Source organism: Mesocricetus auratus, unplaced genomic scaffold, assembly GCF_017639785.1.
Source record: "Mesocricetus auratus isolate SY011 unplaced genomic scaffold, BCM_Maur_2.0 Super-Scaffold_100008, whole genome shotgun sequence".
NCBI lineage: Eukaryota > Metazoa > Chordata > Mammalia > Rodentia > Cricetidae > Mesocricetus > Mesocricetus auratus.
The window spans coordinates 52,921,060-52,937,933 of record NW_024429192.1 but is presented as its reverse complement, the minus strand read 5'-3'; the positions used below and the strand labels follow the sequence as shown (position 1 = coordinate 52,937,933).

The following is a 16,874-nucleotide window of genomic DNA, read 5'->3' as shown; positions in this document are numbered from 1 at the left end:
GCACCGGGGTAGAAAGAGTCTACGCTGCTGATCTGGCTGTACTCTTGACCTCCATTCTACTCCGGGCACCAGGAGGCCATTGGAGAGACACCATTTCTGACGGCTGAAGCTTGCTTGGAAGCAGGCTGTGACTTGAAGTCAGAAAACTCATTTGAGAACAGAAGACTCATTTGAGTTCCCACGGCCCTGATATCCGTGTCTTGGTCATGGGCACTGAGATGGTATGAGAAGTTTGCCAAAAGACCCTACTAAGATTTCAGTTTTCCCAAAACATTCCTCAAAATCAAATTCTTTTTTTTTTTAAACCACTGAGACCCCAAACTGGGAAGTGGGGTGAGGTGGTACAGTCCAGGGTGGGGAGGGTGTGATGTCTTATCACCTATGACCTTAGTCATGTCACAAACTGGCTTCATCTGGATTCTCAAGGTTTGAGGACCTAACTCAACCACTTCTCTGATGCTCAGTGGATCTTTCTAGCTTGCTTAGTGGTGACTCGTGCATGTCACACGAGGGTGGGCCTATCCTAAGCAGTTCACAGTCGGATCCCAGGAACACCAATGTCATCTGGTTCCAGGCTAGGCTTCTGTGCTGTTTTCTTTCTTTCTTTTTTTATTTCATTTTATTTTCTTTTGCTCCATTTTCTTTTGACTAGAGACTCACTGTGTAGGCCAGGTTAGTCTTGACCTCACATCCTTCTTCAACCTCCTGATTGTTGGGGGTCACAGGCCTGTGCCACCAGCCCCAGTTTAGGCTTGGCGTCAAATTAGAAAATATTTCCTTACAAGGTTACACGAATGCCCTGCCTCAAACAACACATACTTGAAAATTGCAATATGGTTTTAATATAGAAGGTAGGCTTCTAAGTGTCTTCCGTGGTCAGTAAAACAAATTCTGGGAATCAGCATTTTCAAATCAGCCCATGGCCTACCTCTACTCTGGTTCTCTCTTCAGAGACAAGTGGGAAACCCTCCAGTATCGTAGGAACCTCAAGGCAACTCAAGGGCCTTGAGAAGAGCTGTCCCATGAGTCTGTGAACACAGGTGCACATGTGACTTGCAGGCTCAAGGACCAGTGCTGATCCCCAGCAAGAAAGGAAAAATGCTGTCAATAGAATTCTAATGCTGTGTATGGTGGCGCACACCTGTAATCCCAGGGCTTGGGAGGATGAGGAAAGAGAATTGTGAGGTCAAAGCTAGTCTGAGGTAGAGTGAGACCCTATCTTAAAAAACAAAGAAGACACCCAAACAGCTTGGTGTGGTGGCCCATCCTTTAATCCTAGATCTGAGGCAGAGGCAGAGGCAGAGGCAGAGGCAGAGGCAGAGGCAGAGGCAGAGGCAGAGGCAGAGGCAGAGGCAGAGGCAGAGGCAGAGGCAGAGGCAGAGGCAGAGGCAGAGGCAGAGGCAGAGGCAGAGGCAGAGGCAGAGGCAGAGGCAGAGGCAGAGGCAGAGGCAGAGGCGCAGAGGCAGAGAGGCAGAGGCAGAGGCAGAGGCAGTGGCAGAGGCAGAGGCAGAGGCAGAGGCAGAGGCAGAGGCAGAGGCAGAGGCAGAGGTGTCCCTGTGAGTTTAAGGCCAGTCTAGTCTACACCCTGTCTCAAAATAAAACAGGACAAAACCCTAACAACAATATTAACAAAAAGCCCTCTTGTAAATTAAATTACATGTACACAGATTCACGAAAGCACAATAGGGCTGGGGTTAGCACACCGTTAGAGCACTTGGCTAGCATGCACAAGACCCTAGGTTTCATCCCAGCACCACAAAATTAAAAAGAAAAAGAATCTATACTTGTAATAAACCAATTATTTTTTCAACATCCATAAAAGTGTTTTTTTTACTATAATTTAATTACAAGTGGTATTTGGAGATGAAGGACCAAATAGACAAAATCTGAATTATATAATATATAATCTGCATAATATATCACAAGTTACATGTTGACTTTGCATTAAGAGTGTTCTACAGAAGCAGGAGGATTTCCCTGAGTTCCATGCCAGCCTGGGCTAAGAATAATTTCTCAAAAATGTTTAAATGTGCCGGGCGTTGGTGGCGCACGCCTTTAATCCCAGCACTCGGGAGGCAGAGGCAGGCGGATCTCTGTAAGTTCGAGGCCAGCCTGGTCTACAAAGTGAGTTCCAGGACAGCCTCCAAAGCCACAGAGAAACCCTGTCTTGAAAAACCAAAAAAAAATGTTTAAATGTATATTATTATTATTTTAGAATTGATACTTATAATTAACAAACATATAATAAATATATTTTTAAAACTACTAAATATTATTTTGGTATTATAAATAATAAGCAAAATAATAAGCTATTGCACTAATCACAGAAAAACACCTGTATTTCATATATTCTATATATACTCTGTACATACCTTTTTATTTAAACATTTTTATACCATTTAAAAAATTTCTGGGGGAGGTGGAAGGCACACTTGCCATTGGTTGTATATGGAGGTCAGAGGACAACTTTGTGGAGTGAGTTGTCCCCTCCCACTTGCACAGGCTCCGGGGATCGAACTCAGATTGTTGGGCTTGCCCAGCAAGCATCTTCCCTTGTGGAGCCATGTCACTGGCCCCGAGTAACTTAAGAATGCCAGCATCGATTAGAGAAATGTACAATTATGCAGGCATCTAATTTCTCAAGCATCTGAAATATCAAGAGTATATCCAAAGAAAACCCCCCAAGGGCTTAGAGTTCTAAACAGTGTGTGAGGGGCCCCAATCTAACTGGGTTTTAGAAAAAACACATTTCCTAACTTGTAATTTAGATCATCTGAGGTAAACCCAATCCACCAGAGAAGCATAAACGCTGCCCAAGACAAAGAAAAAGGCATTTTTATTGGAAAGCGTTTCACCAGACTGGGAGCCTCCTGATTAGAGTCGGAACTGCCAGGCAGCTGCGCCTCACGCAGGCCACCTTTCAGTTTTCTGGGACTCCCAACAATTGCCAACAGGGACACAACAGAGGCAGGCTCACTGGAGAGTTCTGGGCTCTTCTCTGGGCTTACCTTAGCCGCTGGATGTTCGAGGTGACGCCTGAGAGACGGTAGATCCCATCCACAATGCCGTGAGTCTCTATAAATTCGGCACAGCTCTTCAGCACATGTGGAACTAGGTACAAGAAGAGAGCAGCCAAGTATTAGATGTAAAGATGTCCTGCAAAGATTGCCCCCTTGCCATCCAGGTAGGTTCCAGGAGAGACAGGAGGGGTACAAGTGGGAGCAGTTGCTTACAAGTGGTAGGCAATGCTCCTCAGAGGTTTTAATAAAGTTTTAAGTATTCGTGCGTTTGAGGCCTGGTGGGTGTAGTGGTGCACATCTATAATCGAACATTGGGGAGTTCAAGGCCATCGTCAGCTACATAGTAAGTTTGAGGATGGCCTGGACTATGAGACCCTGTTTCAAACAAACATACAAACAAACAAATACCCGGCCCCACCTTCATATGTCTTTTAAGAATGTTTTTATCGTGAGTAACTGATGCATGCGCTCCTTTGAAAAGGGAGAACCCAATCCCTCCTTCTAGTCATTTATTTAAATGGGTCATCTATAAACGGCTCTAATATGGCCTCTTGCATTCCCACCCTCCCAGATTCAGGGCTCTCCTGGGTTGACCTTGAGAGACCAGAGTCATGGTGACAGAATGGCACATGTCTTTTAGTTGCTATTTGGGTTCCTTGATCATTCTGCCTGATGTCTCCTTGTTAAGAGTGTGATGAATAGTGACTTGGTGTGGGACAATCCAAGCAGTAGACTAAAGTGTCTGTGGTTCTTGGATACCTAAGGGTGACACAGGTCGTGCTGTGCCACTCCCAACACACACCCAATCCTTTCTTGGATTGGACTAATGCCAATTCATTCATACTAATTGCACAAGCTTACTCCTAAATGCAAGTCCATACTGAACTGGATCTTTCTCATTTTGAGACAGGGCTTTGATATATAGCCCAGGTTAGCCTTGAACTCACCAAGCTTCCCAAGTACCACCACATCTGGCTTAGACTGAACCTTTGTCTAGGTAGATACTAGATGTTTGAATCCAACATTCTACCTAGACACAAGGTATTCGGTTTCAACAGTCTCATTGTTACTGGGCTGCTTGGATGCAAGACAAAAACTCTCTCCCTATGACACAACCTTACACCACCAAATTCTCCATTACAGTGTCTTCCAACCATTTCCTTTTTCTTGCTGCTTTGAAATAATTGTAAGTTAGGCACTTAATCAAGTTCATCGTTTTAAAAAATATCCTGCCCATCCCTCAAAGGCTAATACATACCAGGGCCTCTCCCTTCAACAACACATCCTTATTTTGCCCATGGCTTATCCTGCAAGACGGGAACTGGGGAGAACCTTCCAGTTAACCCAGGTACAAGGAGGTCAGGGAGTGAATTTTGGATTGGAAATATGAGAGGCCAGAGACCACAGAGGTGGATCCACTTCCTGTGAGTGAATAGAGGGTGTGGTAGGTGAGGTGTGGGAGCAAGCCAGGCTCCCAGATCCTTCTCTCATCTCTTAGCAGAAAAGGTACAGTTGGATCTGCTTTATTTACACAGGAACTTTGTTAAGTCCATGTGTCTCACTCCAATGAGAGAAATACAAAGTATGCCAGTGCTAAAACGATTAAACACACACACACACACACACACACACACACACACACACACACACACACACAATTTCTGTTTAAGCAATAGCAGACTCTTCCAACACCACTCAAAGCTCTTCTGTAACTTGTCACATGTGGCATATGGCTGAGAATGCAGACTGAGATGCCAAGCTGCCTTTGTGGCCTGGGATTAGAATACATAATGAAGGCATCACTGACATTACCCACATGCTAGGACTGAAATTATCCATTTAGCCCAGATCCTGGACATCAGAAGTATTCTGCAATGACAGCTGTTATTTCTGTTTGTGGCTTACGTCGGGCATGCATTTATAGTTTGTATTTTCTTGGTGAGAACAAAGCTTAGCTCCTCCCATCCAAATGAGCTGTCAAAACTCATCTCTACTCCTTGGAATGGCTGCTGGTCCTACTTGAGAGTAATTATGCTTCTGTGTGGTCTCTGTGCCTTTAGGCCACTCTGTGAGGCACAAGGGCATCAAATATTTTATTATTTATTTATTCATTTACTTTTGAATGTGAAGTTCAGATTGGCCTCAAATTTGTGATCCTCCTGCCCCTGCCTCCTTCAGGAAATCCTATCAGTATGCACCATCACAAACAGTGGCATCACATATTTTAGAGATGGGGAAGTATAGAAAAAGCCCTTGTTTACAGGTCTGTGTGAGAGGGAGGTCTATTACAACTCCTCCCAGACAGAGGAAACAGCCCCAGTCAGCAGTCCTGGATTCCCATCTTGGACCAGGTGGGAAGGTATATCTCTCCATTACTTTTCAGCAATGGGAAAGGAGTCACTCCATCTCCCCACTTAGGCCAGCCAAGTGTGTCTCCCAGCATGACCTTTAGCAACCACAGCTGAAAAGCCCCTGGTTAAGCTTAGAGCTTGTGAAATGCAGATGTACATACACACCAAGGGGATCTGTCAACATGCATATTCTAGTTCAGTAAGAAGGTGGGTGGAGGAAGTGTCAAGGAATTTGCTTTTTGAGGTGACACTGCTGCCACCAATCAGCAGCAACACTTGGGGAGGTGAGGACTTAAAGGGAGATGGTACTGGGGGATGGTGTTGCTGGGGTCACCAAGAGATAGAGATGGAGAGACATCTTAGCAATCACTATGCTTACTCATTTTCCAGAGGACCTGAGTTTGCTCCTCAGCACCCACATAGAGTAGCTTACAACCACCTGTAGCCCCAGCTCCAGGGGATCTGACACCCTCTTTTGGTCTCTGCGGGCACCCTCAAAAGCATGGCATGTACACACACATATACACTTGTACGTACACCAAAACACTTCAATAAGAGTTTGGTCTCCACATCCCAGGATTCCTCAGACTGTTGTTTCCAGAGTCCAGCTGGGTCAAGGACAGTTTAGGATTCTAATGAGGGTAGAATGCTGATAGTAGTGAGCCGAGTGGCATCAGATGAATAAAAAGCGTCCCTTGTCAACACAGGAGGAGTGACTGTGGAGGTCAGAGTCGCAGGGCCGGTCTGTGAGATCTATCTGGTTCCCAAAGAACTTTGTGTGCCTCCCACAGGCCCACACAGTTTCTGGCTAGGATACGGTGTTTGCATCTCCGAGTTGTTTCACAGACACTTTTCTCCAACTCCCTTTTCTGGTTTGCTTTTGTTTTTCTTGAGTCAGCAATCTTGAAGGCAAACTTCTAATGGGCACACAGGTTTTCCTCAGAAGGCGTCTGACAGAAGAGGAAGCCTTCCACCTGTCCTATTTATGCAGCACCATAGGTCCCTTGTCTCCATGCACCTAACCAGGCACAAGGAAAACATACGTTTGTTTGTACTGATGAGTGATGATGTGAGACTCGGCCATCCCTGACTCCTCCAAGGCTTTGGACTAGAAAGGAAAGCTTTCCATGCCCCTCCAGACCTTGTGACTCTGTGAATAGCCTCAGTTTCCTGGTGGCTAGGGTCTTGGGTTGGTGGGAGCAAGCCAGTTCTCTTTGGTCACTATGGGGTTGATGAAGCTACATTCTTTCAGAGCACATTAAATTGCCTTTGTGCTTTAGGGGCACAGGCGTGCCCCTTCCCTGTTCTTATTTCTTTTTTGGTCAGATGTCATCCTTCTCTGGGTTCTGTATTCCTGGCTTTCAATTATACCTCAATAATACCTCTGTGTGTGTGTGTGTGTGTGTGTGTGTGTGTGTGTGTGTGTACAAAACTCAGTATAGCAACAAGTGATAAGCCTAGGGTTTTATTTCAAAGACATGAAGATGAGTGACAGAAGCCAGTCCATTTAAATTCATCTGGCATAATTCCACACATATAAAACTCCAAGAAATAGGGCCTAGAGAGATGTTTTAGCAGTTAATAACGTTTACTGCTATTGCAGAGGACTGGGATTCTATTTCCAGTGTCCTCATGGCAATTCACAACCATGCATAACTCCAGTTCCATGAAATCCAACACTCTGTCCTGACCTCTGTGGGCACCAGGTATGCATATGGTACACTCCCGTGCATGCATGCACACGCACGCACACACACACACACACACACACACACACTCGGGTGTGCACACAGGCAAATCACTTGAACACATAAAATAAAAATAAATAAATCTTAACCAGGTGTTGGTGGTGCACGCCTTTAATCCCAGCACTCGGGAGGCAGAGGCAGGCAGATCTCTGTGAGTTCGAGGCCAGCCTGGTGTACAGAGGGAGTTCCAGGACAGCCTCCAAAACAGAGAAACCCTGTTGTGAAAATCAATAACAAAACAAAAAAATCTTTAAAAGACAAAAACAAAAGCAACAACTTCAGGGAATGCAAATTAATTTGCAGAAGGAGATTGCAGGGGAGAAGCTGGAGCAGGGAGGGCAGGCAAAGGGGCTTCTGTATTGTTTGAGACCTCTGAGGTGCCTCCTGTTAGTGAAGAATTAAGAAGCTGGAGGGGCAATAGAGCAGGGGGAGAAAGTTGCACAGGGAAGAAATCTTTTGACATCACTGTGAGTGGGAGGGGACAGCCATTGTGACGGAGCCCTCTCTCTGCCATTTCCAAGAGATGTGGACAAGGTTTTAAATCCTCCACCACTCTGTCCATCACTCAGAACTTCCTTAAGTTTTCTCCCCAGAATCTAAGAGCTGTCACAGTGGTTCCGGTCTCCACCAGCTCCTGCTCTTCCACAGGTCCCCCTTTCCCTAAGCCTCACACACTGTCTCCGCCCCCCTGTGGCCTCTGTGAGGCTCCCCATGCAGATCCCTGTCCCCTTCATCTCTCCAGTTCTCATTTTGTTGCCTCTTCTCTTCCTCTTGACCTAACGTGGAAAATTAAAGATGTGTAAACTTGTGGTGTTTGGTTAACAAAATACAGTATGTTTTCTGCTTTAAAAAAATTGACTACTTTCTACTTTTATGATGAAAAAATTAAAATATATGATTTTAGACTGGTCTTAAAGAAAACAATTTTTCTTTAAAAAACTTAATTGTCAGCACTCGGGAGGCAGAGGCAGGCTGGACTGACAGCCTCCAAAACAATACAGAGAAACCTTGTCTCGTAAAAACAAAAAACAAACAAACAAACAAAAAAACCTTAATTTTGGGGAGTAGTCTGTACCTGTAACCCTGGCACTTAGGAGGTGGAGGCAGGAAGAGGTTCAAAGTCACCCTCAGCTACTGAAGGAGTATGAGGCCAGCCTGGGCTACACTGAGAGTGGATCAGAGAGATAGCTCAGCAGATAGTGCTTGCTGCTATGGTCCATAATCTGAGCTATCACATGGTAAAGGAGAGGACAACTCCCCAAAACTGCCCTCTGGGTTCTACCCTACATGCTGGGGCGCCCACAGGTCCTTCCTCTCCGACAAACCTCAGCCCCAATGACAGAGTTCCAATCACTTCACACCCTTGTCAACACTTATTGTTTTCTATCTTTTTTTATGGCCATCCTCCTGGGGGGCACACTGGTATTTACTGTGGTTTTGATTTGCATTTTTCTGATGACTAATAATAAAATAAATCAATGTAAAAATCGAGATATAACTCAATTACATATGTAAAAGTCATGGTCTGATTAAGTGGTTTTTTTTTTTTTTTTGGAAACACACTTACAATATAGGGCGTCATCACACTGTCTTCTCATAGAACATTTCATTGACCGCCTCTCCCCAAAACTCCAGATTGATTATTAGTTACTACCCATTCACTCTCCCTGGAGCCAGCTTTCTACTTCCATGGATTTCCCTATCTCAGACATTTTGCAAAAATGGAATCTTACAACGTGCATTCTCCTGATGAGCTTATTTTCCATCTAGCGTAACATTCTCAAGCTCCGTTGCATTGCAGCATGTGTTGGCCTTTGTTCCTTTCTGTGGCTGAATATTATTCTGCCCAAAGTCATTTTGCTTATTCATTCCCCAGTTGGTGGAAAATTCAGCTGTTTCCACTCTTTCACTTATATGAATGAAGAAGATTCTTCCATGTACATGTAATTTTTGTGTGTGGATAGAAAGATTTAAAAAAAAAAACAATTTTGGCTATAGATCCAGGAATGGGAGGGTAACTCTACATTTCACTCTTGGGAAACTGCCAAATTGCTCTTCCAAACAGCCCCCACTGGGCCAGTCTCAGAGGATTCCAATCACTCCACACCCTTCAACACTTGTTATTGCCTATCATTCTTTATGGCCATCCTCCTGGGATGCGCTGGTATTTACCATGGTTTTGATTTGCGTTTTGCTGATGACTAATGATGCTTAGCGTCTTATTCTGGGGGTGATTGGACATTTGTGTATCTTCTCTGGAGACTGTCTTTCAACCCAACTTTTAGTTGAATGGCTTGTCTTTTTGTGCAGTTATAATGGTTTCTGAAATATTCTGGATACGAGACTATCATCACAACTGCTTTTGGCAAATGTTTGCTTCTAAGCGGCGGGCTTTTTACTTAAATATTTTTTTAATTTCAAAATTTGAAATCACTATTACATCATTATCCTCTTCCCTTTCCTCCTTCCAGACCTTCCCACATACCCTTCCTTGTTCCTTTTCAAATTCGTGGCCTTTCCCCCCACTTATATGTTGTCGTATTCATATATGCATATACATACATATTCCTAAATATAACCTGCTCAGTCTGTATAATGTTACCATACATATGTTTTCAGGGATGACAATTGAATGGCCAATAAGTGTGCTCTTCCCAAGAGGCTATTTCTCCCACACTTAGCATTCCTTACTTGCTTGTACTTCTTTGGGTAGGGTTGAAGCCTCATGGTCTTCCCTTCATTCACTCTGGCATGTCTATTGGTGTTGTCCTTGTTCAACTCATGTCTGGGAAGCGACACACACACACACATATGTATATGACTATAGCTTCTAACATTATAGGGAAATACAGTATCACTGCATACTCCCTGATCCTTTCTGCCTTTTATGAACTTTAACCTCTCTCATCCACAATGTCCCTTGAGCCTTAGGTGTGGAGTGTTTTGCAGATGTATTTGTTGGATCTGGGCTCCACAGCTCTGTGTTATGATTAGTTGTGGGTTTCTGTAGTGATTTCTGTCTGCTGCAAAGAGACATTTCCTTGATGAGGGGCAAAGACTACACTTATCTGTGAGTATGTGGACAAATGTTTAGATTGTAGTTAGAAATTTTGATTGCTTAGTAAAGTAGTGGTTGTAGGTTCTCTTCCAAGATCCATGACTTCATGAACATTGAGGGATTTATTTCATTTTAAAATTAATGTCTTTCTAAGCATAGTGGCATATGCCTTTAATCCCAGCATTGGGAAGGCTGAGGCAGACAGATCACTGTGTTCAAGGCCAGGCTGGTCTACATAAAGAATTCCAGGACAACCATGGCTACATAATAAGACCCTGTCTCAAAAACTAAATAGGTAGACAAATAGATAAAATTAATGTCTTAAGCTAGCATACAAAGACATATATTTAATTATATAAAAATTTAAAACCTAATTTGCCACTGCCAAAACTTGTGCATATTTGTGGTATTCTTTGAAGCAGAGAAATTTTAAATTTGGATGAAATTTAAATTTCCAATTAATCTAGCTTTTTCTTTTGTTGTTTTTGTTTCTGGTACTAGTGAGATGCTTTATCTCTGATGTGTGTATGCTGTCTATATGCTTTGGTCCTCCGCTATCACATGCTCAGGAAGTGATGCTGCCAACAATGCAAACTGCTGCTTGTCACAGATCAGGGCACACAAATGCAGTGGTCAATTGTCCTTTGGGATCTAAGTCATTATTTCATTCAAGACCTTTCTGGAACCTGCCTTAGGAAGCTAATAAAGAACTCATAAAGATCTAGAGTACAAACTGGGCATGGAGACTCATGCTTTTGAGTCTGGTACTCAGGAGGCTGAGGCAAGTGAATAGCCACGAGTTTGAGGCCTGCGTGAGCTCCATAGTGAGATCCAGGTCAGGAATGCAGGGTTCTAGCTTCTTTGAAATGTCTGTTTCCTCAGTTTTCTCTATACTTCCCACATGCTGGGATTTATGGCCTATTAACTCTTCTTCCCCAGGAACTTCTTCACCTGCCCAGCTTGGCTCTGATGCCTTCTTCAGGCAGAGTTTCCAGCATGAGCCTATCTCTCCAGTGTCTTCTGACTTGATAGGATTCCCTAGGACCATCCAAACTCAGTTCAGCTTCAAATTATACTCATATATTATGTACAACTATTTCATACACACATACACAAATTTTCAGTTCTGGGGTTGGCAGAGATTTTTTTTTGTTTTATTAAAAACTATGTTGGCAAACATTTGGAAAGAGGAGCTTTGCCAGTCATGGCAAATAAAATAAAAAGAAAAGAAAAAATCACTAACATAAAAAAGGAACATTCAGATTATAGAATATCATATAATCATTAAAAAGACTACCAAAATTTTCATGTATTGATAGAGTGGTTTTTGAGATATATTATTAAATAAAAATAACAAGATAGCATTTATTACATGAAGGCAATAATACGCTCACTAACATCTGTTTACTTCAGAGACTGAAAGAAAAACTTGCATTCACTTGCACATGAATTAATATATGTGGAAGAATATAAAGAAAGTCATAATTCAGTCACCAATAGGAAAAGGAACTGGGGAAACATATTCCTTTAGAATACAATGCCTTTAAATTATTTCATAAATCCAATGAAAAAGTCTATTGCCAGCCTGCTCTGTCCAGGGGCAAGGTTCTGTCTGTCCTTTCGCTGTCCCCATTTCTAACTGCTCCACTGTGGCACCTTCAGGGAAGGCGGCACTTTACATACCAGGCACTGCCTTAGCTGGCCTTTCATTTGTTTGCTTTGCAGCATTTTCTATTCTACAAAGCACAGCCAGGCCACAAACAGACGAAATTCATCTGTTTTGAAACACGAAGGTTGATTCAAGAGAGGGTAGGCAAGCTACCCCATATCACACAACTACTCAGTTCTGAGTTGGGCTCCAACACCAGCTCTATCTGATGCCCTTTTTATGACATCATTGGGGTGCCATACAGAACAGAGAAATCCCTGAGCCTACCAAGGCTTCTCTTTAGGACAGGGCCTGTTACCCATGCTGCCTGGGGAGGACAGAAGAGTGATCCCTTATCTTTGGCTGCCAAACTGACAAAAATTCCACTACCACAGGCTGACCTAGGTGTTAAACATCTCTACTGAATAACTACTTAAAGTGTCTTTAAAAGGTTACAGAAGAATACAAGTGGCTTTTAAAATATGAAAAATACTTCCAGAGCTGGGTGTGGTGGTACACCCCTGTAATTCTGCTGGAGGCAGGAGGTCAAGGGCAGACTGGAATATGAGAAACAGTGTCTATCAACTAACAACAATAACAAAACCCCAAACCAACCAACCAAAGAAAAATAATCTACCTCACTTTATATATTAAATGGCAGGGTGAGGTGTGAGGGACACCACTGGAATGGTAACAGTGATTGCCTCTAGAATTTAGAGTCTAGATGGTGGAGAATAAATGACTTGCTTTTCTGAGTTTTCTGAAGGAGCAGTGCTTTCTAAAACTGGGGATTTGAAGAGCAAGATGAATTCAAAGAAGCTGGAGGGGTTCCCGAGATCAGTGAGGCAACGTAATGTTTGTGGAAGTCCTTTCCAATGATTCCATGAGGCGATTGCCCTCATTAGGTAGAAGTGTTTGCCTAACCTGCTGGCAAGGCCTCCAAGACCGACTCAGCTTTGCCCAGGCTCCAGGGAAAGACTCCAGTCATGAGCCTGTTCCTGGAGCTTAGGGACCAGAAGGCTCACTGCACCCTCCCCTCATTACCTCCCAGTCCTCAGAAGCCAAGTCTAGCCACATGGGCCTTGATTCTGTGACTCTTTCTCATCCATTGCTGTGTGCTGTGCAGTCCCGACAGCCACCTTACGAGGGAGGTATTCACTCTGTTATGCAAACGAGGAGGCAACTTAGAGGTATTGAGCAACATGGCCGATAGGCAAATATCCAGCAAAACACATCAAGGGCTTTACAGGCACACCAAAAAAATTTTAACTCCCTCCCCCCCAAGACTTCACACAGTGGTGGGGTATGGGCAGGGATTTCGGCCAAGTCCAGGAAGTAATGTGCAACTGCAGTATTGCAGTACTCCAGCTGTATGAGAGGGACCACGTTAGAGCGCCGAACCTGAATCTTCACACTGAGTGCTTACTGTGTTGAGACAAGTGGGATAAAGGTGGTGGGGTTGCGGTGCGGGGTGTTAAAGCCAAGGAATGAAATTCTAACCCTGGAACAGGAGTGATGGGATAGCACTGTGTGTCTGAAGAGTGCTTGGTTCATTGTCTGCTACATAATAAGCACTTGGTGCATGGGGAACAGAGAATGGTACAAACAAGGGAGAACGAGAGAAATAATGTGGCGAATCCCAGGAATGCTGCCTAGACCAGTCTGGTGGAAGGGTGTAGGTTAATAGGGGAGTTTTTAAACGATGGCCAGGGAAGATTGCGTTCTATCTTGATCTCTACAACCAGGTACGTCTTTCTAAACCCCCACCTCGATAACAGTATTCCTTTTTGGGAACATGCCCTGTGGCTTCTCATCAGTTCCCATCCAGGCAGCTCCCAGGCTAGCTCAGCAGTTGCCTTTAGGGGCAGACTCTGAGAGGACAGGACTGACATAGGGACCCTCTGGGCATATGCATTGGGGTAGGGGTTGGGTGTGAGCGTGATGCTGAGCAAAAGTGTGCAGTGTGATGAGGCTGCAAGGAGTACCTGCTCGGGGCCATGAGCTGGACTAGTTCACCTTGCACACAGAAGTCCAGGATTCCTCTATGTTTGCTGACAGTGGAGGCTGCTACTCTTTGTTTAGTTTGAAAAGACTATGTTTGTTTTTTTTTAAACATCCTTCCCACCGTCTGTCTGAGAGTAAGACTTTGCTCTTAAGGGGTATGTACGGCAGGCTGCCTTTCTACCAGACCAGGGGTGGTTCAAAGGATAGAGCGCTGCCAACCCCCAGCACATCCTGAGCCCAATTTGTGAGCAATAACATCATTTAAAACGCATAAAACGCCGCGTTGGTGGCGCAAGCCTTTAATCCCAGCACCCGGGAGGCAGAGACGGGTGGATCTCTGTGAGTTCGAGGCCAGCCTGGTCTACAAAGCGAGTTCCAGGACAGCTTCCAAGACAATACAGAGAAATCCTGTCTCGAAAAACAAAAAACAAAAAAACAAACAAACAAACAAAAAAACCTCATAAAACCCCAGTTTCACTGATTGAAAGGGCACAGTCGCTCTGAGCCACCAGCCAGAGACTGTATTTGCAGGGACCAAGGATATAACTCAGCTGGTAGAGGGCTTGCCGTCCAGAGCTACCTAAGCAAAGCCTGATGGCTCATGCCTGAAATCCTAGCACTTGGGAGATAGAGGCAAGAGGTTATCCTTGTCTACATGGCAAGTTCGAAGCTAGCCTGAGAGACCCCCCCCAGTGTGTGTGTGTGTGTGTGTGTGTGTGTGTGTGTGTGTGTGTGTGCATCCTTTCAAAGTCTATCCCAGGAGGTGGTGGCAGCAGGTTTAAAGCCAGAACTGCCTGGATTGGACTTTACTCTGGGGAAGCTACGGAGTTTATTGACAAAGAAGAATGTTATTATCCTGATGGCTTTCTGGGAAGACTTATCCGGCAGTAGAGAACAAGGGTGCATTTGCATGTGTGGTCATATGTAGATGACAGAGGTTGGTTTCCGGATGTTCTCATCATTTCTCTAATTTTTCTACTTTATTTTCTGAGGCAGGATCTCTTACTGAACCTGGAGCTTGCTGTTTCGTACATACTGGCATGCCAGCAATCTCCCGGGATCCACAGGTTCTGCCCCTCAGTACTGGGGTTACAGGCATTTGTCACTGTGTCTGATTTTTACTTGGATTCTGGAGATCAAAGCTTGCTAGGAAGCACCCACCCACCAAACCATCTCCCCCGGTTGTGATTCTTATTTTCTAGGTAGGAACAAAGGCTATGGAAGACCAGAGAGCTAGTAGTGGTACTGGGATGTCATGACAAATCTGCCTGCTTCTAAGTTCTTGAACTCTTCAATAGATTTTAATAAAGCATAACCCCATCCCAGGGAAAGCTGGACACAGGCCAAGGATGGGCAGAACAGAAAAAAGAACAACAGGAGGTGGGGAGCATAAGGGTAAGAGCTTAGGAGAGCAATTCGGCCTGGACTCTTCCTGCTGCACAGGAATCGGATTTAGACCTTTGAAGAGAGCAATTCACCCCTTCTTTGAATTGTGACAAGAAATTCTCAGGACAGCAACATGATGACAGGGGTCCTGGATCATCAGTTACTCCCATCCTCAGACTTGTACCTATGCTGGGAGCCAGTTCTGGATGGAATGAGGGCCATGTTCCTTTCTAATGTCCCAAGATCTGTCAGCTCTCTGGATGGTGCTAGGAGGAGGACTGACTAAGAATGTAAGAGCCCAGTCCACCTGCTGATGTTTGGATCCTTGCTCATGGTGGTTTACATCAAGGTCTTCCTGGTCAAAGGAGGACAGTTATTCTTGTTTGCTTGTTTTGTTTTTGTTTCTCATTTGTATTCTTCATGCGTCTCCAACTCACCCCACCCATATAAACGGAGCTTTCTGTTAAATAAAACATCAGCTTGGGCCTCAGAAGGTTTAAATGTATCTGCTTTGGTATGGCTGGACTCCCATTAGCCTCAACGCTATATTTACTCTGCCAAAGTCAGAGTCCTCCAGGGACTTAACTGTACGTGGCTCTTAGTTCATCTAAGGTCCTACCCTCTACTGATGTCACCATACCCTTCTCCTACTTATTGTGCCCTCTGGTTTCCTGGGCGGTACAGCTTCCTAATGGTTTCCAGATCCGTGGCATTGCGGGCTCCTGTCATGTCAGAAGCTTTTCTAACATCAGTTTTGTCGATGGGAGATGGGGAGAATTCAGAGAATGTGACTGCATCCTTGTGAGTAGGATAAGGCCCTGTGAAGAACTGCCAGGTAGCAGCCTGTCAGCTCCTCAGCACTCCCACCCCCACCCCAGCATCCTTTCATTTCCTGCCCAATATTCCTGAGCCACAGGCAGCCATTGTTTCCAGAGCAGCTATGCTTGGAAGCCTTGCTACTGAGGCCTCCCAGTGCTTCCTGTTGTTACAAGACTTCTTTTTCCTGCTGAAAACAAGGGCACCTTCCTGCAGCATGTAACCCTTTTCAGGCAATTTATGTTGTGCGTAAACTTGTCCAGTGATTGAAAAACACTAGGTGATCACTACACTTATTTTATTTAACAGGGTTTCACAATTATTATTAGAGGCCCGCCAGTTGACTTAGTGGGTAAAGGTAGCTGCCGCCAACCCCGAAGACCTAAGTTTCATCTCCAGGCCCCAAATCATTGAAGGAGAGGACCAATTACCACAAGTTGTCCTCTGACCTCCATACCCTCCAAGCCCAATGTAACTAAATAAAATGTACTTATGGACTTTTAAATTATTATTCCACGAGTACTGCAAGCAATAGCTAGAAAAATAATACAGGTGAATGTAAGAAAAAAGTCACCAGATCTCATTCTCTGTATTAGCAATGGAAACTCTTTGGTGTTTGTGACTTAAAAGATGTGTCTACAGCCACACAATTTATCACAGGACTCAGGCCTTGTGGTAAGGATTGCTCCTGAGAGTCTAAATGAGGCAGGTAGATCTGTCCAGAACCAGCATCCTGGGATGATAGCCTCCTGGAGGGTCTCCTTATTAGTGTGCAATTAGTGGAAAGAAAATGCAAACTCAGGAAGAGACCCTTGAAAAGTTTCAGAAGCATCCTTGGAGAAA

General features: G+C 44.4%; 1 protein-coding gene across 1 annotated transcript in view; it reads right to left on the bottom strand.

The window, feature by feature from the left end:
* The window catches only part of Arhgap31 (Rho GTPase activating protein 31), a 110,612-nt gene that overhangs the window by 36,881 nt on the left and 56,857 nt on the right, over positions 1–16,874 (bottom strand). Inside the window, 1 exon segment of the mRNA XM_005071488.4 lies at positions 3,009–3,111. Within this exon segment, the coding sequence (XP_005071545.2) occupies positions 3,009–3,111 (103 nt within the window).